Source organism: Thalassophryne amazonica, chromosome 9 (genome assembly GCF_902500255.1).
Source record: "Thalassophryne amazonica chromosome 9, fThaAma1.1, whole genome shotgun sequence".
In the NCBI taxonomy this organism is placed as follows: domain Eukaryota; kingdom Metazoa; phylum Chordata; class Actinopteri; order Batrachoidiformes; family Batrachoididae; genus Thalassophryne; species Thalassophryne amazonica.
The window spans coordinates 5,212,049-5,238,071 of record NC_047111.1 but is presented as its reverse complement, the minus strand read 5'-3'; the positions used below and the strand labels follow the sequence as shown (position 1 = coordinate 5,238,071).

Sequence of the window (26,023 nt, the reverse complement as noted above, 5' to 3'; positions counted from 1 at the left end):
TTCAACTCAAACGTTGCGAGGTCAAAAACAAAATGAAGCAGGCAGGACTAGAGATCACGAGGACAAGAGCTGGAGAGAAGGCACAGGGTGCATCAATCTGGCGAGGAACAAACACAGACAGTGAGCATATATACCCCCAGAAGCCAATCAGCAAATCCAGGACAGGTGTGCAAGGAAGGAACCAGAAACAGGGCATGGCCAGAGACAGAGAGCAAGACAGCAACAGACACACCCCAACCAGAAAAGGAACACAAAGCAAAGCATACATGAACAAAAGGAAGATAACCAAACTGACCAAAAACCAAACAGAAAACCAACCCCACCGTCAATCCCTGACAATAAGTCATTTTTATTTATTTATTTCCTTTTGATTGCCCTCAGTTGTCACAGCGGATCTGGTAGACATCTGCATTGGGAAATGCCGCACCGGACACCATTCCTGATGCAGTGCCAGTTTGACTTGGAATAACCTGCCCACTGCTCCTGGTGTTGCTGAGGGGTCTTCCAGCCTGTGGTGGGCACAGTTCAGCTGATCAGTTTAACTGATTGGCAACACAGCGAAGCTAACGTTTTCAGATGAGCTTTTTAGCTAACTTTGTAAAACATTAGCTGATTGCCTATTAGCTTCCACTAAATTTCAAAGGCTACCTTTAAGTCAGCTAACATGTTTTTAAAATGATGGGCCAAACATGACTCACTGACTGCACAGTGGAAACTGGTCCTCTGGTGCAGCACAGCAGCTGACTTAACAAGACACACTGTGACAAAACAGTCACACAGACCGTATTAAGAATCACAGTGTTTACTGTTTTTTTTTTTGTTTGTTTTTTTTTGTTTGTCTTGTTTTGGTTTGGTTTGTTTTTTTTTAATGACAATTTGCCTTCAACAGTGCAGCTGTCTGGTGTGAAACAAGAGTTAGAGTGCATATGCCCTACAGGTAGGTTGCAAGATGAAGGAAAAAGAAGATTTCTGGAGTGTGTTAGATGAGGTGGTGGAGACTGTGCCCACACATGAAAGAGTGGTGATAGGAGCAGACTTCAATGGGCATGTTGGTGAAGGGAACAGAGGTGATGAGGAAGTAATGGGTATCAAGGATAGGAATGGGGAAAGGCAGATGGTAGTTGATTTTACAAAAAGGACGGTAATGGTTGTGAACACCTGCTTTAAGAAAAGGGAGGAACACAGCGTAATCATGGAGGAAGGTGCACACAGGTGGACTACATTCTTTGTAGGAGATGCAACTTAAAAGAAATTGGAGAATGTATGGTGGTGGCAGGGGAGAGTATAGCTAGAGAGCATAGGATGGTGGTTTGTAGGATGACTTTAATCAAATAAAATCAAATCAATTCTATTTATATAGCGCCAAATCACAACAAACAGTTGCCCCAAGGCACTTTATATTGTAAGGCAAGGCCATACAATAATTACAGAAAAACCTCAACGGTCAATACAACCCGCTACGAGCAAGCACTTGCCGACAGTGGGAAGGAAAAACTCCCTTTAAACAGGAAGAAACCTCCAGCAGAACCAGGCTCACAGAGGGGCAGTCTTCTGCTGGGACTGGTTGGGGCTGAGGGAGAGAACCAGGAAAAAGACATGCTGTGGAGGGGAGCAGAGATCAATCACTAATGATTAAATGCAGAGTGGTGCATACAGAACAAAAAGAGGTGAATAAAAAGAAACACTCAGTGCATCATGGGAACCCCCCAGCAGTCTAGGTCTATAGCAGCATAACTAAGGGATGGTTCAGGGTCACCTGATCCAGCCCTAACTATAAGCTTTAGCAAAAAGGAAAGTTTTAAGCTTAATCTTAAAAGTAGAGAGGGTGTCTGTCTCCCTGATCTGAATTGGGAGCTGGTTCCACAGGAGAGGAGCCTGAAAGCTGAAGGCTCTGCCTCCCATTCTACTCTTAAAAACCCTAGGAACTACAAGTAAGCCTGCAGTCTGAGAGCAAAGCGCTCTATTGGGGTGATATGGTACTATGAGGTCCCTAAGATAAGATGGGACCTGATTATTCAAAACCTTATAAGTAAGAAGAAGAATTTTAAATTCTATTCTAGAATTAACAGGAAGCCAATGAAGAGAGGCCAATATGGGTGAGATATGCTCTCTCCTTCTAGTCCCCGTTAGTACTCTAGCTGCAGCATTTTGAATTAACTGTGGGCTTTTCAGGGAACTTTTAGGACAACCTGATAATAATGAATTACAATAGTCCAGCCTAGAGGAAATAAATGCATGAATTAGTTTTTCAGCATCACTCTGAGACAAGACCTTTCTAATTTTAGAGATATTGCGTAAATGCAAAAAAGCAGTCCTACATATTTGTTTAATATGCGCTTTGAATGACATATCCTGATCAAAAATGACTCCAAGATTTCTCACAGTATTACTAGAGGTCAGGGTAATGCCATCCAGAGTAAGGATCTGGTTAGACACCATGTTTTTAAGATTTGTGGGCCAAGTACAATAACTTCAGTTTTATCTGAGTTTAAAAGCAGGAAATTAGAGGTCATCCATGTCTTTATGTCTGTAAGACAATCCTGCAGTTTAGCTAATTGGTGTGTGTCCTCTGGCTTCATGGATAGATAAAGCTGGGTATCATCTGCGTAACAATGAAAATTTAAGCAATGCCGTCTAATAATACTGCCTAAGGGAAGCATGTATAAAGTGAATAAAATTGGTCCTAGCACAGAACCTTGTGGAACTCCATAATTAACCTTAGTCTGTGAAGAAGATTCCCCATTTACATGAACAAATTGTAATCTATTAGATAAATATTATTCAAACCACCGCAGCGCAGTGCCTTTAATACCTATGGCATGCTCTAATCGCTGTAATAAAATTTTATGGTCAACAGTATCAAAAGCAGCACTGAGGTCTAACAGAACAAGCACATAGATGAGTCCACTGTCTGAGGCCATAAGAAGATCATTTGTAACCTTCACTAATGCTGTTTCTGTACTATGATGAATTCTAAAACCTGACTGAAACTCTTCAAATAGACCATTCCTCTGCAGATGATCAGTTAGCTGTTTTACAACTACCCTTTCAAGAATTTTTGAGAGAAAAGGAAGGTTGGAGATTGGTCTATAATTAGCTAAGATAGCTGGGTCAAGTGATGGCTTTTTAAGTAATGGTTTAATTACTGCCACCTTAAAAGCCTGTGGTACATAGCCAACTAATAAAGATAGATTGATAGATTGAACATATTAAGATCGAAGCATTAAATAATGGTAGGGCTTCCTTGAGCAGCCTGGTAGGAATGGGGTCTAATAGACATGTTGATGGTTTGGATGAAGTAACTAATGAAAATAACTCAGACAGAACAATCGGAGAGAAAGAGTCTAACCAAATACCGGCATCACTGAAAGCAGCCAAAGATAACGATACGTCTTTGGGATGGTTATGAGTAATTTTTTCTCTAATAGTTAATTTTATTAGCAAAGAAAGTCATGAAGTCATTACTAGTTAAGTTAAAGGAATACTCGGCTCAATAGAGCTCTGACTCTTTGTCAGCCTGGCTACAGTGCTGAAAGAACCTGGGGTTGTTCTTATTTCTTCAATTAGTGATGAGTAGTAAGATGTCCTAGCTTTACGGAGGGCTTTTTTTATAGAGCAACAGACTCTTTTTCCAGGCTAAGTGAAGATCTTCTAAATTAGTGAGACGCCATTTCCTCTCCAACTTACGGGTTATCTGCTTTAAGCTGCGAGTTTGTGAGTTATACCACGGAGTCAGGCACTTCTGATTTAAAGCTCTCTTTTTCAGAGGAGCTACAGCATCCAAAGTTGTCTTCAATGAGGATGTAAAACTATTGATGAGATACTCTATCTCACTTACAGAGTTTAGGTAGCTACTCTGCACTGTGTTGGTATATGGCATTAGAGAACATAAAGAAGGAATCATATCCTTAAACCTAGTTACAGTGCTTTCTGAAAGACTTCTAGTGTAATGAAACTTATTCCCCACTGCTGGGTAGTCCATCAGAGTAAATGTACAACCCCTGGCAAAAATTATGGAATCACCGGCCTCGGAGGATGTTCATTCAGTTGTTCAATTTTGTAGAAAAAAAGCAGATCACAGACATGACACAAAACTAAAGTCATTTCAAATGGCAACTTTCTGGCTTTAAGAAACACTATAAGAAATCAAGAAAAAAAGATTGTGGCAGTCAGTAACGGTTACTTTTTAGACCAAGCAGAGGAAAAAAATATGGACTCACTCAATTCTGAGGAATAAATTATGGAATCACCCTGTAAATTTTCATCCCCAAAACTAACACCTGCATCAAATCACATCTGCTTGTTAGTCTGCATCTAAAAAGGAGTGATCACACCTTGGAGAGCTGTTGCACCAAGTGGACTGACATGAATCATGGCTCCAACACGAGAGATGTCAGTTGAAACAAAGGAGAGGATTATCAAACTCTTAAAAGAGGGTAAATCATCACGCAATGTTGCAAAAGATGTTGGTTGTTCACAGTCAGCTGTGTCTAAACTCTGGACCAAATACAAACAACATGGGAAGGTTGTTAAAGGCAAACATACTGGTAGACCAAGGAAGACATCAAAGCGTCAAGACAGAAAACTTAAAGCAATATGTCTCAAAAATCGAAAATGCACAACAAAACAAATGAGGAACGAATGGGAGGAAACTGGAGTCAACGTCTGTGACCGAACTGTAAGAAACCGCCTAAAGGAAATGGGATTTACATACAGAAAAGCTAAACGAAAGCCATCATTAACACCTAAACAGAAAAAAACAAGGTTACAATGGGCTAAAGAAAAGCAACCGTGGACTGTGGATGACTGGATGAAAGTCATATTCAGTGATGAATCTCGAATCTGCATTGGGCAAGGTGATGATGCTGGAACTTTTGTTTGGTGCCGTTCCAATTAGATTTATAAAGATGACTGCCTGAAGACAACATGTAAATTTCCACAGTCATTGATGATATGGGGCTGCATGTCAGGTAAAGGCACTGGGGAGATGGCTGTCATTACATCATCAATAAATGCACAAGTTTACATTGATATTTTGGACACTTTTCTGATGTTTAAGGATGATGAAATCATTTTTCAAGAAGATAATGCATCTTGCCATAGAGCAAAAACTGTGAAAACATTCCTTGCAAAAAGACACATAGGGTCAATTTCATGACATTGGGTTAATGTCAACGAGCAGATCTCCCAGGCCGGTGATTCCATAATTTTTGCCAGGGGTTGTAAATGTTATTAAGAAATGATCAGACAGAAGGGAGTTTTCAGGGAATACTGTTAAGTCTTCAATTTCCATACCATAAGTCAGAACAAGATCTAAGACATGATTAAAGTGGTGGGTGGACTCATTTACATTTTGAGCAAAGCCAATAGAGTCTAATAATAGATTAAATGCAGTGTTGAGTCTGTCATTCTCAGCATCTGTGTGGATGTTAAAATCGCCCACTATAATTATCTTATCTGAGCTAAGCACTAAGTCAGACAAAAGTTCTGAAAATTCACAGAGAAACTCACAGTAACGACCAGGAGGACGATAGATAACAACAAATAAAACTGGTTTTTGGGACTTCCAATTTGGATGGACAAGACTAAGAGTCAAGCTTTCAAATGAATTAAAGCTCTGTCTGGGTTTTTGATTAATTAATAAGCTGGAATGGAAGATTGCTGCTAATCCTCCGCCTCGGCCCATGCTACGAGCGTTCTGGCAGTTAGTGTGACTCGGGGGTGTTGACTCATTTAAACTAACATATTCATCCTGCTGTAACCAGGTTTCTGTAAGGCAGAATAAATCAATATGTTGATCAATTATTATATCATTTACTAACAGGGACTTAGAAGAGAGAGACCTAATGTTTAATAGACCACATTAACTGTTTTAGTCTGTGGTGCAGTTGAAGGTGCTATATTATTTTTTCTTTTTGAATTTTTATGCTTAAATAGATTTTTGCTGGTTATTGGTGGTCTGGGAGCAGGCACCGTCTCTACGGGGATGGGGTAATGAGGGGATGGCAGGGGGAGAGAAGCTGCAGAGAGGTGTGTAAGACTACAACTCTGCTTCCTGGTCCCAACCCTGGATAGTCACGGTTTGGAGGATTTAAGAAAATTGGCCAGATTTCTAGAAATGAGAGCTACTCCATCCAAAGTGGGATGGATGGCGTCTCTCCTAACAAGACCAGGTTTTCCCCAGAAGCTTTGCCAATTATCTATGAAGCCCACCTCATTTTTTGGACACCACTCAGACAGCCAGCAATTCAAGGAGAACATGCGGCTAAACATGTCACTCCCGGTCCGATTGGGGAGGGGCCCAGAGAAAACTACAGAGTCCGACATTGTCTTTGCAAAGTTACACACCGATTCAATGTTAATTTTAGTGACCTCCGATTGGCGTAACCGGGTGTCATTACTCCCGACGTGAATTACAATCTTACCAAATTTACGCTTAGCCTTAGCCAGCAGTTTCAAATTTCCTTCAATGTCGCCTGCTCTGGCCCCCGGAAGACATTTGACTATGGTTGCTGGTGTCGCTAACTTCACATTTCTCAAAACAGAGTCGCCAATAACCAGAGTTTGATCCTCAGCGGGTGTGTCGCCGAGTGGGGAAAAACGGTTAGAAATGTGAACGGGGTGGCGGTGTACACGGGGCTTCTGTTTAGGACTACGCTTCCTCCTCACAGTCACCCAGTTGGCCTGCTTTCCCGGCTGCTCGGGATCTGCCAGAGGGAAACTAACGGCGGCTAAGCTCCCTTGGTCCGCACCGACTACAGGGGCCTGGCTAGCTGTAGGATTTTCCAAGGTGCGGAGCCAAGTCTCCAATTCTAAGCTAGCGGATTCCTAAAAAACACGCAAAGTGAATAATGTGTAAATAATTTAGAGGTGATTCAGCAGAGGGAGTGCTTTAGTTAAGGCACGTGAAGATTACACTGTGAAACAAATCGTTATCTAGTTAACTAGATCAATCTAACTGCGCAGATTAAACAGCTAACAGATACACTAAAACACTGCTGTGCTCCGGAACAGGAAGTGATACAATACCACAGTGAGAGCCAACCACCAGTAGAGGCAAGCAAGCACTTCAATTACTGATGAATATTAAGATGTCCTACCTTTACGGAGGGCTTTTTTATAGAGCAACAGACTCTTTTTCCAGGCTAAATGAAGATCTTCTAAATTAGTGAGACGCCATTTCCTCTCCAGCTTACGGGTTATCTGCTTTAAGCTGCGAGTTTGTGGGTTATACCACGGAGTCAGGCACTTCTGATTTAAGGCTCTCTTTTTCAGAAGAGCTACAGCATCCAAAGTTGTGCTCAATGAGGATGTAAAGCTATTGACGAGATAATCTATCTTACTCACACAGTTTAGGTAGCTACTCTGCACTGTGTTGGTATATGGCATTGAAGAACATAACAAAGAAGGAATCATATCCTTAAACCTAGTTACAGCGCTTTCAGAAAGACTTCTACTGTAATGAAACTTATTCCCCATTGCTGGGTAGTCCATTAAAGTAAATGTAAATGTTATTAAGAAATGATCAGACAAAAAGGGTTTTTCAGGGTATACTGTTAAGTCTTCAATTTCTATGCCATATGTCAGAACAAGATCTAAAGTGTGGTTAAAGTGGTGGGTGGGCTCATTTACATTTTGAGCGAAGCCAACTGAGTCTAATAATAGATTAAATGTAGTGTTGAGGCTGTCATTCTCAGCATCTATGTGGATGTTAAATCAGCCACTATAATTATCTTATCTGAGCTAAGCAGTAAGTCAGACAAAAGGTCTGAGAAATCACAAAGAAACTCACAGTAACAACCAGGTGGACGATAGATAATAACAAATAAAACTGGTTTTAGAGACTTCCAATTTGGATGGACAAGATAAATAGATTTTTACTGGTTATTGGTGGTCTGGGAGCAGGCACCGTCTCTACGGGGATGGGGTATTGGGGGGGATGGCAGGGAGAGAGAAGCTGCAGAGAGGTGTATAAGACTACAACGTAGAAGAGAGTGAAAGCTCAACAAAGGATCAGATGGTGGAAGCTGAAGGAGGAAGACTGTCGTGGGAAATTCAGTGAGCAGGTGAGAAAGGCACTGGATGGAGGGGGAGCGGTTTTGGACAACTGGAAAAGTACTGCAGATGTGGTGAGGGAGACAGTTAGGAAGGTGTTTGGTATATTTATGGGTTTATATTCTATTTTGTAATGTTTTAGTGCTAAATAATCACTTCATTCAAAGGATCACATTTTTAGTTTGCTAGGAGTATGTGGAATTAGTTAGAACTGGGTTTTTGCACTTAGAACAAAAGAACTATTAGATTTCATCCCTGCATGGGTCAGGGCAGGGCAATGGACCACATGGACCAATTAGGTCAGGATTTGCGAAATAAGGTCTGCCTGTTGTTACACCTATATTGTCTTTCATACAAACTCTTTTTCTTCTTTGTTCCAGGTTCAGATCACATGTTCTCCTACGTGAGAGACATGTCCAAGAACCCAGGCCTGTAAACCTCACCAACGCTAAATAAATTTAATCTGAAGAATAGATTGAATCCAGACTCTATTTGGGACGGGACACCAAAGATCAGGGGAATTACAAAGGTACTGGGTGTGACTTCTGAACAGTAGAAGGAAGTCAAGGAGATTTGTTGGTGGAATGAAGATGTCCAGGAAAACATATGGAGAAAGAGGTTGTGGAAAAAGAATTGGGATAGTCAGAGAGATCAATCAATCAATCAATTTTTTTTTATATAGCGCCAAATCACAACAAACAGTTGCTCCAAGGCGCTAGAGATGAAGAAAGTAGACAGGAGTAAAAGGAGGTGCAGCGCATGGCGAAAAGAGAAGTAGCAAAAGCGAAGGAAAAGAGATTTAGCAAGCTGTACAAGAAGTTGAATAGTAAGGAAGGAGAAGGACTTGTGCTGATTGGCCAGACCTGGAAAGGATGTGCAGCAGGTTAGGGTGATAAAAGATGCAGATGGCAATGTGCTGACAGGCGAGTGTGTTGAGAAGGTGGATGGAATATTTTGAGGAGCTGATAAATTAAGAAAATGAGAGAGAGAAATGGGGCTGGATGATGTGGAGAGAGTAAATCAGGAAGTGCAAAAGATTAGTAAGGATAAAGTGAGGGCAGCTATAAAGAGTGGAAAAGCAGTTGGTCCAGATGACATTCCAGTGGAGGCATGGAAATATCTTATGAGAGATGGCAGTAGAGTTTCTAACCAGATTGTTTAATAAAATCTTGAAAAGTGAGAGGATGCCTGAGGAGTGGAGACAAAGTGTGCTGGTTCCTATTTTTAAGAACATGGCTGATGTGCAGAGCTGCAGAAACTACAGAGGCATAAAGTTGATCAGCAATAGCATGAAGTTATGGGAAAGGGTAAAAGAAGCTTGGCTTAGAAACAGGTGAATATATGCAATATGGCCAAAACTGAGTGCGTTAGTGACAGGGGATTCTATCACACGCAAAGTTAGATTACAAATGCCAGCTAATGTTAAATGTATTCCTGAGGTCAGAGCACATGATTTTGCCTCTCACCTTAGGGTGCTGACATTGCACAAGGGCAGACAGCCAAAGGAACACAACACTAAGTATAGCCACATAGTAATTCACGTCGGTGTCAATAATATTAGGATGAGACATGTGGAGGTCACACAAATGGACATAGAGAGGACTTGTGGCCTTGCCAGAAAGATGTGTCATCATCAATTAATTGTCTCTGGTCCCCTCCTCTCCAGGGGTAATGATGAGGAGTTTAGCAGGTTGACTTCATTGAAAAAGTTGCTGGTGCAATTTTATAGACAGCAAGGTTTTAGTTTCATTGATAATTGGCCTTCTTTTTTGGGGTCGTCGTGGCTTGCTTATGCCAGATGGCCTTCACCCTACTGGGGAAGGTTCCGGGGGTCTTATCAGCGAACATAGATGGAGCTCTAGAGGGAGGGTAACATAAGGACTCTACAGCAGGGCACGGAGCAGGTGATTAGAGAATCTGCAGGGCTTTTGACTAATGTGGACAGGGACTCCATTAGCTTAGTGGGGAAATTAGTGCAGAAAGTCCACTATGGTGATAGTGCAGTTTATGTGGCAGGGAGGGAAATTCATCAAGTTGAGACCGTGGCCTGTTTCCGCAGAGGTGTCCATAGAGAGCATAGATGTTTTATGTTTTGCAAACTTAATACCTGTTACAACATTGGATGACATTAAAATTGAGGATGCCCCACTGGCTGTTCCTGCAATATAAAATATTTTTTGTCTGATACCTGCAACCTGCATGGACCTCCTTAAACCTAAACCTAAATTTAGGCATTATATATATATATATATATATATATATTCTCCCTCCTCATTGTGTACAGACTGTGGGATTACTGAGTGTGCGAACTCACACTCATCCAGAACTGTTTCTGTTTTCTGCCAGCAGTACCGGGTCTGACTGCTGAAGACAGTGGCCACCTGGGGCGCCAGGCTTGGCGGCTCCGGTGTTCTTCAGGTCCGTTGGTGGTGAGGCCTGTGTGGGATCCGGCTCTTCTCGCACCAGACGTCTCCTATCTTCGAACCTGCCACACGTCACCTTTTTGTCGGATTGATATAGCCAGAATTCTTGCTGTATGGTAGGAGTTCAAATACTTACAGTATTTGCAGTAGTAACATACAAATAAATTATTAAAAATCACACATTGGGTGTTCAAATACTTATTTTCCTCACTGTATACGAGGGCTGTCAATAAAGTTCCGGTCCTTTTTATTTTTTTCAAAAACTATATGGATTTCATTCATATGTTTTTACGTCAGACATGCTTGAACCTTCGTGCGCATGCGTGAGTTTTTCCACGCCTGTCGGTGACGTCATTCACCTGTGAGCACTCCTTGTGGGAGGAGTCGTCCAGCCCCTCGTCGGAATTCCTTTGTCTGAGAAGTTGCTGAGAGACTGGCGCTTTGTTTGATCAAAATTTTTTCTAAACCTGTGAGACACATCGAAGTGGACACGGTTTGAAAAATTAAGCTGGTTTTCAGTGAAAATTTTAACGGCTGATGAGAGATTTTGAGGTGATTCTGTCGCTTTAAGGACTTCCCACGGTGAGAGACGTCGCGCAGCGCTCTCAGGCGGCGTTGTCAGCCTGTTCAAGCTGAAAACCTCCACATTTCAGGCTCTATTGATCCAGGACGTCGTGAGAGAACAGAGAAGTTTCCGAAGAAGTCGGTTTCAGCATTTTATCCGGATATTCCACTGTTAAAGGAGATTTTTTTAATGAAAGACGTGCGGACGGTGACTCGGGGGTGTTGACTCATTTAAACTAACATATTCATCCTGCTGTAACCAGGTTTCTGTAAGGCAGAATAAATCAATATGTTGATCAATTATTATATCATTTACTAACAGGGACTTAGAAGAGAGAGACCTAATGTTTAATAGACCACATTTAACTGTTTTAGTCTGTGGTGCAGTTGAAGGTGCTATATTATTTTTTCTTTTTGAATTTTTATGCTTAAATAGATTTTTGCTGGTTATTGGTGGTCTGGGAGCAGGCACCGTCTCTACGGGGATGGGGTAATGAGGGGATGGCAGGGAGAGAGAAGCTGCAGAGAGGTGTGTAAGACTACAACTCTGCTTCCTGGTCCCAACCCTGGATAGTCACGGTTTGGAGGATTTAAGAAAATTGGCCAGATTTCTAGAAATGAGAGCTACTCCATCCAAAGTGGGATGGATGGCGTCTCTCCTAACAAGACCAGGTTTTCCCCAGAAGCTTTGCCAATTATCTATGAAGCCCACCTCATTTTTTGGACACCACTCAGACAGCCAGCAATTCAAGGAGAACATGCGGCTAAACATGTCACTCCCGGTCCGATTGGGGAGGGGCCCAGAGAAAACTACAGAGTCCGACATTGTCTTTGCAAAGTTACACACCGATTCAATGTTAATTTTAGTGACCTCCGATTGGCGTAACCGGGTGTCATTACTCCCCGACGTGAATTACAATCTTACCAAATTTACGCTTAGCCTTAGCCAGCAGTTTCAAATTTCCTTCAATGTCGCCTGCTCTGGCCCCCGGAAGACATTTGACTATGGTTGCTGGTGTCGCTAACTTCACATTTCTCAAAACAGAGTCGCCAATAACCAGAGTTTGATCCTCAGCGGGTGTGTCGCCGAGTGGGGAAAAACGGTTAGAAATGTGAACGGGGGTGGCGGTGTACACGGGGCTTCTGTTTAGGACTACGCTTCCTCCTCACAGTCACCCAGTTGGCCTGCTTTCCCGGCTGCTCGGGATCTGCCAGAGGGAAACTAACGGCGGCTAAGCTCCCTTGGTCCGCACCGACTACAGGGGCCTGGCTAGCTGTAGGATTTTCCAAGGTGCGGAGCCAAGTCTCCAATTCTAAGCTAGCGGATTCCTAAAAACACGCAAAGTGAATAATGTGTAAATAATTTAGAGGTGATTCAGCAGAGGGAGTGCTTTAGTTAAGGCACGTGAAGATTACACTGTGAAACAAATCGTTATCTAGTTAACTAGATCAATCTAACTGCGCAGATTAAACAGCTAACAGATACACTAAAACACCGCTGTGCTCCGGAACAGGAAGTGATACAATACCACAGTGAGAGCCAACCACCAGTAGAGGCAAGCAAGCACTTCAATTACTGATGAATATTAAGATGTCCTACCTTTACGGAGGGCTTTTTTATAGAGCAACAGACTCTTTTTCCAGGCTAAATGAAGATCTTCTAAATTAGTGAGACGCCATTTCCTCTCCAGCTTACGGGTTATCTGCTTTAAGCTGCGAGTTTGTGGGTTATACCACGGAGTCAGGCACTTCTGATTTAAGGCTCTCTTTTTCAGAAGAGCTACAGCATCCAAAGTTGTGCTCAATGAGGATGTAAAGCTATTGACGAGATAATCTATCTTACTCACACAGTTTAGGTAGCTACTCTGCACTGTGTTGGTATATGGCATTGAAGAACATAACAAAGAAGGAATCATATCCTTAAACCTAGTTACAGCGCTTTCAGAAAGACTTCTACTGTGATGAAACTTATTCCCCATTGCTGGGTAGTCCATTAAAGTAAATGTAAATGTTATTAAGAAATGATCAGACAAAAAGGGTTTTTCAGGGTATACTGTTAAGTCTTCAATTTCTATGCCATATGTCAGAACAAGATCTAAAGTGTGGTTAAAGTGGTGGGTGGGCTCATTTACATTTTGAGCGAAGCCAACTGAGTCTAATAATAGATTAAATGTAGTGTTGAGGCTGTCATTCTCAGCATCTATGTGGATGTTAAATCAGCCACTATAATTATCTTATCTGAGCTAAGCAGTAAGTCAGACAAAAGGTCTGAGAAATCACAAAGAAACTCACAGTAACGACCAGGTGGACGATAGATAATAACAAATAAAACTGGTTTTAGAGACTTCCAATTTGGATGGACAAGATAAATAGATTTTTACTGGTTATTGGTGGTCTGGGAGCAGGCACCGTCTCTACGGGGATGGGGTATTGGGGGGGATGGCAGGGAGAGAGAAGCTGCAGAGAGGTGTATAAGACTACAACGTAGAAGAGAGTGAAAGCTCAACAAAGGATCAGATGGTGGAAGCTGAAGGAGGAAGACTGTCGTGGGAAATTCAGTGAGCAGGTGAGAAAGGCACTGGATGGAGGGGGAGCGGTTTTGGACAACTGGAAAAGTACTGCAGATGTGGTGAGGGAGACAGTTAGGAAGGTGTTTGGTATATTTATGGGTTTATATTCTATTTTGTAATGTTTTAGTGCTAAATAATCACTTCATTCAAAGGATCACATTTTTAGTTTGCTAGGAGTATGTGGAATTAGTTAGAACTGGGTTTTTGCACTTAGAACAAAAGAACTATTAGATTTCATCCCTGCATGGGTCAGGGCAGGGCAATGGACCACATGGACCAATTAGGTCAGGATTTGCGAAATAAGGTCTGCCTGTTGTTACACCTATATTGTCTTTCATACAAACTCTTTTTCTTCTTTGTTCCAGGTTCAGATCACATGTTCTCCTACGTGAGAGACATGTCCAAGAACCCAGGCCTGTAAACCTCACCAACGCTAAATAAATTTAATCTGAAGAATAGATTGAATCCAGACTCTATTTGGGACGGGACACCAAAGATCAGGGGAATTACAAAGGTACTGGGTGTGACTTCTGAACAGTAGAAGGAAGTCAAGGAGATTTGTTGGTGGAATGAAGATGTCCAGGAAAACATATGGAGAAAGAGGTTGTGGAAAAAGAATTGGGATAGTCAGAGAGATCAATCAATCAATCAATTTTTTTTATATAGCGCCAAATCACAACAAACAGTTGCTCCAAGGCGCTAGAGATGAAGAAAGTAGACAGGAGTAAAAGGAGGTGCAGCGCATGGTGAAAAGAGAAGTAGCAAAAGCGAAGGAAAAGAGATTTAGCAAGCTGTACAAGAAGTTGAATAGTAAGGAAGGAGAAGGACTTGTGCTGATTGGCCAGACCTGGAAAGGATGTGCAGCAGGTTAGGGTGATAAAAGATGCAGATGGCAATGTGCTGACAGGCGAGTGTGTTGAGAAGGTGGATGGAATATTTTGAGGAGCTGATAAATTAAGAAAATGAGAGAGAGAAATGGGGCTGGATGATGTGGAGAGAGTAAATCAGGAAGTGCACAAGATTAGTAAGGATAAAGTGAGGGCAGCTATAAAGAGTGGAAAAGCAGTTGGTCCAGATGACATTCCAGTGGAGGCATGGAAATATCTTATGAGAGATGGCAGTAGAGTTTCTAACCAGATTGTTTAATAAAATCTTGAAAAGTGAGAGGATGCCTGAGGAGTGGAGACAAAGTGTGCTGGTTCCTATTTTTAAGAACATGGCTGATGTGCAGAGCTGCAGAAACTACAGAGGCATAAAGTTGATCAGCAATAGCATGAAGTTATGGGAAAGGGTAAAAGAAGCTTGGCTTAGAAAACAGGTGAATATATGCAATATGGCCAAAACTGAGTGCGTTAGTGACAGGGGATTCTATCACACGCAAAGTTAGATTACAAATGCCAGCTAATGTTAAATGTATTCCTGAGGTCAGAGCACATGATTTTGCCTCTCACCTTAGGGTGCTGACATTGCACAAGGGCAGACAGCCAAAGGAACACAACACTAAGTATAGCCACATAGTAATTCACGTCGGTGTCAATAATATTAGGATGAGACATGTGGAGGTCACACAAATGGACATAGAGAGGACTTGTGGCCTTGCCAGAAAGATGTGTCATCATCAATTAATTGTCTCTGGTCCCCTCCTCTCCAGGGGTAATGATGAGGAGTTTAGCAGGTTGACTTCATTGAAAAAGTTGCTGGTGCAATTTTATAGACAGCAAGGCTTTAGTTTCATTGATAATTGGCCTTCTTTTTTGGGGTCGTCGTGGCTTGCTTATGCCGGATGGCCTTCACCCTACTGGGGAAGGTTCCGGGGGTCTTATCAGCGAACATAGATGGAGCTCTAGAGGGAGGGTAACATGAGGACTCTACAGCAGGGCACGGAGCAGGTGATTAGAGAATCTGCAGGGCTTTTGACTAATTTGGACAGGGACTCCATTAGCTTAGTGGGGAAATTAGTGCAGAAAGTCCACTATGGTGATAGTGCAGTTTATGTGGCAGGGAGGGAAATTCATCAAGTTGAGACTGTGGCCTGTTTCCGCAGAGGTGTCCATAGAGAGCATAGATGTTTTATGTTTTGCAAACTTAATACCTGTTACAACATTGGATGACATTAAAATTGAGGATGCCCCACTGGCTGTTCCTGCAATATAAAATATTTTTTGTCTGATACCTGCAACCTGCATGGACCTCCTTAAACCTAAACCTAAATTTAGGCATTATATATATATATATATATATATATATATATATATATATTCTCCCTCCTCATTGTGTACAGACTGTGGGATTACTGAGTGTGCGAACTCACACTCATCCAGAACTGTTTCTGTTTTCTGCCAGCAGTACCGGGTCTGACTGCTGAAGACAGTGGCCACCTGGGGCGCAGGGCTTGGCGGCTCCGGTGTTCTTCAGGTCCGTTGGTGGTGAGGCCTGTGTGGGATCCGGCTCTTCTCGCACCAGACGTCTCCTATCTTCGAGCCTGCCACACATCACCTTTTTGTCGGATTGATATAGCCAGAATTCTTGCTGTATGGTAGGAGTTCAAATACTTACAGTATTTGCAGTAGTAACATACAAATAAATTATTAAAAATCACACATTGGGTGTTCAAATACTTATTTTCCTCACTGTATACGAGGGCTGTCAATAAAGTTCCGGTCCTTTTTATTTTTTTCAAAAACTATATGGATTTCATTCATATGTTTTTACGTCAGACATGCTTGAACCTTCGTGCGCATGCGTGAGTTTTTCCACGCCTGTCGGTGACGTCATTCACCTGTGAGCACTCCTTGTGGGAGGAGTCGTCCAGCCCCTCGTCGGAATTCCTTTGTCTGAGAAGTTGCTGAGAGACTGGCGCTTTGTTTGATCAAAATTTTTTCTAAACCTGTGAGACACATCGAAGTGGACACGGTTCGAAAAATTAAGCTGGTTTTCAGTGAAAATTTTAACGGCTGATGAGAGATTTTGAGGTGATTCTGTCGCTTTAAGGACTTCCCACGGTGCGAGACGTCGCGCAGCGCTCTCAGGCGGCGTCGTCAGCCTGTTCAAGCTGAAAACCTCCACATTTCAGGCTCTATTGATCCAGGACGTCGTGAGAGAACAGAGAAGTTTCAGAAGAAGTCGGTTTCAGCATTTTATCCGGATATTCCACTGTTAAAGGAGATTTTTTTAATGAAAGACGTGCGGACGGGTCCGCGCGTCGGGACGCAGCCGCCGCGACGCTCCACCACAGGAAAAACACCTCTGTTGAAAGCCTTAAGGACAAGTTGGAACATGTCCTGCCTGTTAAACAATTTCTCATATACTCACTCCACTGAAAGCCATCAAAAGCCGCCTGGATTTTACAAATGGTTATCAACACGGAGGTGTTTTTCCTGTGCCGCCGCACCGCGTCGGCTGCGTCCCGACGCGCGGATCCGTCCGCACGTCTTTCATTAAAAAAATCTCCTTTAACAGTGGAATATCCGGATAAAATGCTGAAACCGACTTCTTCTGAAACTTCTCTGTTCTCTCACGACGTCCTGGATCAATAGAGCCTGAAATGTGGAGGTTTTCAGCTTGAAACAGGCTGACGACGGCGCCTGAGAGCGATGCGCGACATCTCGCACCGTGAAAAGTCCTTAAAGCGACAGAATCACCTCAAAATCTCTCATCAGCTGTTGAAATTTTCACTGAAAACCAGCTTAATTTTTCAAACCGTGTCCACTTCGATGTGCCTCACAGGTTTAGAAAAAATTTTGATCAAACAAAGCGCCAGTCTCTCAGCAACTTCTCAGACAAAGGAATTCCGACGAGGGGCTGGACGACTCCTCCCACAAGGAGTGCTCACAGGCGAATGACGTCACCGACAGGCGTGGAAAAACTCACGCATGCACACGAGGGTTCAAGCATGTCTGAGGTAAAAACATATGAATGAAATCCATATAGTTTTTGAAAAAAATAAAAAGGACCGTTACTTTATTGACAGCCCTCATATATGTACTACTCTGGAATCACTGCCAAATCCCAAAAGTCCAATTGTCAACCCCATTAAGGTCCTTAGTTTGGATCTCGTTAACATAAGGTCACTGTCCTCAAAATCACTGTTGTCAAATGATCTAATTACATCTGACTCTCGGCTCTGCCCATGATACTATGCATAGCCAAGGTCAGAAGAATAAAAATTGACCATGCTGTTTTGTCACTGTATATAGACACCCGGGCCCATATTCTGAATTCTTAGATGAATTTGGTGAGTTTATCTCAAATTTGTCAACCTGTGCAGATAACATTGTGATTGTTGGTGACTTCAACATTCATATAAATAAGCCTTCTGAGCCCCTCTGTAAATCATTTATGGGCATTATGGATGTATTAGGATTCCAGCAATGCATTCAGGTTTCGACACACATTAGTGGAAATACCCTGGATTTGGTTCTCGTTCGCGGTATCACTGTCACAAATATTGACATCATGCATCTTGTGTCAGTGGTCTCCAATTATTCACTTACTAATTTTGCAGTGTCACTGCCATGTTTACTGAAACAGGAACCTTATTCGCCATTGTGGCGACACATCAACTCCTCAACGACAACTGAACTTGAAGGCAGACTGTCTGATATCTTAGCATCACTTTTGGAAAATGACCATTCAGTAGACAGTCTTGTGGACAGTTTAAACTCAGTGCTCACAGCCACACTCGATATGATCCACCTATATTAACCCCCCCCCCCCCCTTGAGCCACTGCAGTCTGCATTTAGAACATATCATTCCACTGAGACAGCTCTGACCAAAGTGGTAAACAATCTTCTGCTTGCAATGGATTTGGACACCACTACAGTTCTGGTGCTGTTAGATCTTAGTGCTGCGTTTGATATGGTGTATCACCATATTCTACAACCCCTGGCAAAAATTATGGAATCACCGGCCTCGGAGGATGTTCATTCAGTTGTTTAATTTTGTGGAAAAAAAGCAGATCACAGACATGACACAAAACTAAAGTCATTTCAAATGGCAACTTTCTGGCTTTAAGAAACACTATAAGAAATCAAGAAAAAAAGATTGTGACAGTCAGTAACGGTTACTTTTTTAGACCAAGCAGAGGAAAAAAATATGGACTCACTCAATTCTGAGGAATAAATTATGGAATCACCCTGTAAATTTCCATCCCCCAAACTAAAACCTGCATCAAATCAGATCTGCTTGTTGACATTGACCCTATGTGTCTTTTTGCAAGGAACATTTTCACAGTTTTTGCTCTATGGCAAGATGCATTATCATCTTGAAAAATGATTTCATCATCCCCAAACATCCTTTCAATTGATGGGATAAGTGTCCAAAATATCAACGTAAACTTGTGCATTTATTGATGATGTAATGACAGCCATCTCCCCAGTGCCTTTACCTGACATGCAGCCCCATATCATCAATGACTGTGGAAATTTACATGTTCTCTTCAGGCAGTCATCTTTATAAATCTCATTGGAACGGCACCAAACAAAAGTTCCAGCATCATCACCTTGCCCAATGCAGATTCGAGATTCATCACTGAATATCACTTTCATCCAGTCATCCACAGTCCACGATTGCTTTTCCTTAGCCCATTGTAACCTTGTTTATTCTGTTTAGGTGTTAATGATGGCTTTCGTTTAGCTTTTCTGTATGTAAATCCCATTTCCTTTAGGTGGTTTCTTACAGTTCAGTCATAGACGTTGACTCCAGTTTCCTCCCATTCGTTCCTCATTTGTTTTGTTGTGCATTTTTGGATTTTTGAGACATATTGCTTTAAGTTTTCTGTCTTGACGCTTTGATGTCTTCCTTGGTCTACCAGTATGTTTGCCTTTAACAACCTTCCCATGTTTTTTGTATTTGGTCCTGAGTTTAGACACAGCTGACTGTGAACAACCAACATCTTTTGCAACATTGCATGATGATTTACTCTCTTTTAAGAGTTTGATAATCCTCCTCCTTTGTTTCACACTGACATCTCTCGTGTTGGAGCCATGATTCATGTCAGTCCACTTGGTGCAACAGCTCTCCAAGGTGTGATCACTCCTTTTTAGATGCAGACTAATGAGCAGATCTGATATGATGCAGGTGTTAGTTTTGGGAATGAAAATTTACAGGGTGATTCCATAATTTTTTCCTCAGAATTGAGTGATTCCATATTTTTTTCCTCTGCTTGGTCTAAAAAAGTAACCGTTACTGACTGCCACAATCTTTTTTTTCTCGATTTCTTATAGTGTTTCTTAAAGCCAGAAAGTTGTCATTTGAAATGACTTTAGTTTTGTGTCATGTGTGTGATCTGCTTTTTTTCTACAAAATTAAACAACTGAATGAACATCCTCCGAGGCCGGTGATTCCATAATTTTTGCCAGGGGTTGTACTTGATAGGATGGAGAATCATTTTGGGATTACTGGGAATGTCCTTGCATTCCTTGCATGGTTGACATCATACCTAACCAGTCCTTCTCACTGTCTTGTACAAAAACACTACCTCTAACCTTGGTGACATGAAATATGGGGTTCCACAGGGGTAGGTCTTAGGCCTGCTGCTTTTCTCCTTTTATATAGCACCAATTGGGCACATATTGCGGCATTTTGGGATTACCTTTCATTGCTATGCTGATGATACTCAATTGTCACTGTTGGTAATCTCACACACATAAAATCCTTAGAGGATTGCCTTGCCTCAGTAAAAAGCTGGATGTCCAGCAATTTCTTACTTTTAAAGTCAGACATGATGGTCCTTGGTCTAACGAGACATTGGCATCAGTTTGATCAGCTAACACTTAACCTAGGCTCATGTGTCATACATTACACTGACAAAGTGAGGAACCTTGGGGTCATTTGTGATCCCACATTCTCCTTCGACCTCCACATTACGAGGACTGCTTTCTTCCACCTGTGAAATATAGTGAAGGTTTGTCCCATCCTGTCTATGACTGATGCAGAGACCCTGATTCATGTATTTGTCTCTTCTAGATTGGACTATGGCAATGTTCTCTTTTCTAGTTTACCTCAGTCCAGCAATAGGGCTCTCCAATTGGTTCGAAATGCTTCTGCCAGACTCTTGACAGGAAGCAGAAAGTTTGACCACATTACACCCATTTTGGCGTCTCTTCACTGGCTTCCTGTCTCTGTGAGGTCAGATTTTAAGGTTCTGCTGTTAACCTATAAAATTATTCACAGACTAGCACCTTCCTACTTAGCTGACCTATTTAAACCCTATGTACCGGCCCAGGCTCTGGGTTCTCAGGGCATAGGACTACTTTGTGTCCCTAGGGTGAATAAAAAGTCTGCGGGCCACAGAGCCTTCTCTTATTGTACACCTGTTTTATGGAATGATGTCCCTATGGAGATAAAGCAGTCAGATTCTGTAGAGACATTCAAGTTCAGAGTTAAGACACATTTATTCTTTCTTTTTATGGCTAGCATACTGGCATAGTATGGAACTATGCTTCCTATCGTTTTAAATTCATTTTATTAGTAATGGAACAGGTCTCGGCCTCAACTTTATCTACAAATTTGGGGTCGGTTAGCGAAGCATAGGGTTAGCGGCTGGCGATCACCTTAGTATTTTCTCTGCTTTACTGTGATTTACTTCTGATGAATTATACCTTAGGTGTAGTTTTTCCGGGAGTCTGATTCTGCTCTTTTTCCTCTCTGTCCAAGGTACGGATAGCGGTATGGCTACTGAAAGACTGCACACTGCAGTCTGCATTTGGAATGGACATTGCTGTGGGAACAGGCCCAGTGGCGGCATGAGGACTGCTGGATGACCTCTGGCCTGTGGCATAACAGCCTACGAAGACTTCTCATCAAATGCATATTCTTTTGTTATTTTGTCATGTTGTTTTGATTTCCTGTTTTCTGTTTCTTCACCTTTGTAAAACTTTGTAAAAACCTTATAACTGTTATCATGGCCCAAGCAGTAAGTCTGTGTCTGGTCTGCTTGAGGTCTCTTCCTCCACATCATCAGAGGGAGTTTTTCGTTACCACTGTCACCTGTGTGCTTGCTCTAGGTGTTGGTAAGATTAGACCTTACTTGTGTGAAGTGTTTTGATGCAGCTTTGTTGTGACTTGGCGCTGTATAAATTAAATAAATTGAATTGGGGAGATGATGGTCTAGTGGTTAAGCGTTGGGCTTGAGACCAGAGGATCCTCGGTTCAAATCCCAGCCTGACCGGAAAATCACTAAGGACACCTTGGGCAAGGTCTTTAATCCCCTAGTTGCTCCCGGTGTGTAGTGAGTACCTTGTATGGCAGCACCCTCACATCGGGGTGAATGTGAGGCATTATTGTAAAGCGCTTTGAGCATCTGATTCAGATGGAAGTGTGCTATATAAATGCAGTCCATTTACCATTTACCAACTGAATTGGTGGACAGGTGAAGAAGAGAGTGCAGACAGGGTGGAGTGGGTGGAGAAAGGTGCCAGGAGTAATTTGTGACTGAAAAATATCTGCAATAGTGAAAGGGAAAGTCTACAAGACAGTAGTGAGACCAGCTACAATGTACGGCTTAGAGATGGTGTCATTAGCAAAAAGACAGGTGGCAGAGCTGGAGGTGGCAGAGCTGAAGATGTCATGTTTCTCTTTGGGAGTGACGAGAATGGACAGGATTAGAAATGAGCATATCAGAGGGACACCTCATGTGGGACGGTTTGGAGACAAAGTCAGAAGGGACACAGGGTATATAGAGAGAAGGATGCTGAGGCAGGAGCAGGAGAGGGAGGCCAAAGAGGAGGTTCATGGATGTACTGAGGGAGGACATGCAGGTGGTTGGTGAGACAGAGGACGATACAGAGGACAGGATGAGATGGAAATGATTGATCTGTTGTAGCGCCCCTAATGGGAGCAGTTAAGGAAGAAGTTACACGTTTATTATACGGCAGTCTTATCTCATCGTCGTGTGCAGCCGCCTTATCAGGTCTTACAGTATATGTGTCTCTTTCCACTTATGACAAACGAATTTCATAAGTCAAGAACATAAACTGGGCTGTTTGATTTTATTTATTTATTTATTTATTTTTTACCTGAACTCTACAGGACAAAATGAATTCAGTCAGCCTTCCTAACTCAGTGTGTCCAAAGGCAGGACACACTGAGTCCTGCCTTTGGACTCAGATCTGGTTTCTTGGTTTCTTACCTCCTCCACTCCTGTAACAGAGATAGGGGAACCTCCAAACGTTGCCCAGACCCACAGCACAGCCGATGCCGGCCAAAGTGAACTCGATCTGCCTGCTCCAGGTCGCTCGGCTGAGCTCCTGATCCGTGCTCGCTCCTTCTGCCGTCTTTATCATTCTTCAGAGCCCAAACTCCATATGAAGATTAGCTGCTTGTGTGAGTCCTAAGTATTGTATAACTTTAATCATTACCTTAAATGAGACGCAGCAGCTCAGCTCTCTCAAATCTTATCATATCTTGATTTACAAGAGATTTACACTTTATTACTTTCAGGCACATTTCAGTCAGGGTGTGGTGACCAAGTGGTGAGTGTGTTTGCTTTCAGTGTGGGAAGGTTCCCAGTTGAAACCCCACCCGTGCCACATTTCTCCATGTAATGTGGAGTTGTGTCCGGTGTAAGACGTGTCAAATCAGTGTGCACACACCTTGAATCCGCTCCCTGAGTCAAAAACAGTGGAGCAACGGAAAGGACTTTAAGCCACATTTCAGGAACTGCTTCACTTATACAAGTAGCAGCTCAAAGTAGAAGAAGAAATAAAAGAGGATTGTTGTACAAACTTAAAAAAAAAATGTTTTATTTGGTGAAACACAAATTAGATTGAGTCAAAAGAACATAACACATAATACTTATGTAAATTTTTGTTATTTTAATTTGGACAAACTTAAAGCTGATATTTGTACCTGCAAAGGCTGCAAACAAAGATATAAGACAGACAGTAAGACAGACAGTAAGACAGACAGTACTCACTACTGCAGCACGCAGAGCATCCAGAAAGTATTCACAGCACTTCGGTTTTTCCACATTTTATGTTACATACAGCCTTATTCCAAAATGGATCAAATTTATTTTTTCCTTAACATTCTACACACAATACCCCATGACAACAATGTGAAACAAGGTTTTTGAGATTTTTTTCAAATTTATTAATTTTTCTTTTCTTTTCTTTTTTTTTTTTTAAAGAAATCATATGTACATAAGTATTCTTAGTCTTTACCATGTAGCTCAAAATTGAGCTCAGGTGCCTCCTGTTTCCACTGATCATCGTTGAGATGTTTCCACTGTTTAACTGGAGTCCACCTGGGGTAAATTCAGTTGATTGGACATGATTTGGAAAGACACACACCTGTCTACATATAAGGTCCCACAGTTGACAGTCAGAGCACAAACCAAGCATGAATTCAAAGGAATGTCTCTGTACATGTCCTCTTTCCATGACAAAAACTCCTGTAACAGTGGAATGTGCCGTTCATTTCTAAAACTGTCTGACTAGCACAGGAATTGTGAAAAGACGTGGACATCAGCACTTTTTCGGCACATTGAGACAGACATGCGGAGGAGTTCCGCGCATCGCGGTGGAGCCGCATGGCACAAAGCAACGCCGTGATGAAGCCTCACAGGACATGTTGGGGCATGTCCAGTTCATGCTCAATTTCTCGGATAATCACACAACTGAAAAGCAGCCGACAGCCATCTGAAATCCACCTGAAAGCCGTCCTGTGAGACCAACACGGAGGTGGTTTTGTCCCGCGTAATGAGCGGCTCCGTGGCACATCCCTCCGCTTTTCTTTCCATGAAAAAACCTCCTGTAACAGACGAATGTGCCGAAAAAGTGCTGATGTCCACACCTTCCGCCTTTTTGTGAAAGTCAGACGACGTCCCGGATCAACAAAGCCTTCACGTTGGAAATGATCTAGTTGTTTCAGCGGGGTTTGAGCCTGTCGATCGGCGCTCGGAGCACAGCGCGCTCTCAGCAGTTGTGGGCGGTCTTTAAACCGTCTGGATCACTCCTTAATCTGTGTAATCCCCATAAAATCGTCGCTGAAAGCCATATTAATTTTCCGAATGGTGTCCACCTGGAGGTCTCTCACAGTTTCTGGAAAACATTTGATACAGCAAAACTCCAAATCATTCAGACATTATTCACAATAAAAAATGACGAGAGGGGTGGACCAGTGCTCACACAAAGCCTGCTCACAGGCGAATGACGCAACCGACAGGCGTGAAAAAACTCACGCATGCGCACGAAGGTTCAAGCTTGGCTGATGCAATAACACGTGATTCAAATCCATATGGTTTTTGAAAAAAATAAAAAGGTCGGATACCTTTCTAACAGACCTCGTACAGAAGCTGAGCTTGAAAGCACCCATAACCTAATGTTGTCATGCCCGGCCCTGATCTAGGTTTTGTTCCCTACTTTGCCCCTTTCTTTGCCTCATCTTCTGTTCCAGCTTTGATTTATTATTTATTTTATTTTCATCATGTGTTTATTTCTGTTCTGTTTTACTTTATCACTTTGTTTTCTTTGTTACATTTCATTCTTTAGCCATTGTTCAGTTCTGTTCTAGTTTTGTTCACCTGGTTTTTGTTTTAATTATGGATCATGTTTATCACTTGTTTATTTTGCTCTTCTCATTTGTGTTAACAATTATGCTGTGATGTCGGGTTTTGCTTTCTTGTCATCATGTAGTCCTCTGTTTTTCTTATAGTTTATTTTACCACCTTGTTTTCTTAGTCAATTCCATTTTAGTTTTGTTTAAGTATATATTTTCCATTTTATTCTCTGATAAGTTCTCATGTTTGTTGTAGTATTATATTCTGCCCTCAATTTCCCTTTTTAGCTCTTTTCTGTTTTTCCTCATTACCATTTGTTTCTTTCCACTCCACACCCCTGCACCTGCCATCATGTCTTCGTCCCTCACTCATATTTGATTGTGTTCACTGCACCTGCCTCGTATCTTTCACTTACACTCTTGACACCAGCTCACGTGTCTTTGTCTATTACTTCACTCCACTCTGTGTTTCCCTTCCTTAACTATTTTGCACTTTGTTTAATCTTTGTCCACTTTCTAGATTGCTCCACACCTGCACCTCCTTAACACCACCTGTTCCTTGTTTCACACCGATTAGTCCAATAGCATTTACAAGTAAATCCCCACAGTCTCACAGCTCACTGCCAGATTGTTTTCTTTTGTACACTTTCCAGCGCTACATTCACAGTCCTGATTTTTGTCTTGCCATGTTCCGAATCCTGCTCTGTACTCCTCGACCATGCCTCTTGCGTCATGCCAGAAATCTGTGTTTGCTTGTGCCTCTGAACCCTGCTCGTTTATGACTGCGTCTCTGTCTAATCCTGTTGGTACTTCTGCTTCGCTGACTGACCACATGTGTACCGAAACAAGGCCTGGAATAAAGACCATGATTTCTCTTTCACCAAAGCCTAGTCTGGGAGTCTGCTTTGTGG

The 26,023-nt window shown here is 42.2% G+C and overlaps 1 protein-coding gene across 1 annotated transcript in view; it reads right to left on the bottom strand.

Moving 5' to 3' along the window:
• si:ch211-283g2.1 (sodium- and chloride-dependent GABA transporter ine) overlaps window positions 1-23,169 on the bottom strand; it is a 118,130-nt gene extending 94,961 nt beyond the window's left edge. The window contains 1 exon segment of the mRNA XM_034178106.1: window positions 22,744-23,169. Within this exon segment, the coding sequence (XP_034033997.1) occupies window positions 22,744-22,897 (154 nt within the window). The 5' untranslated portion in view covers window positions 22,898-23,169.
• Between the last annotated feature and the right edge of the window lie 2,854 nt (window positions 23,170-26,023).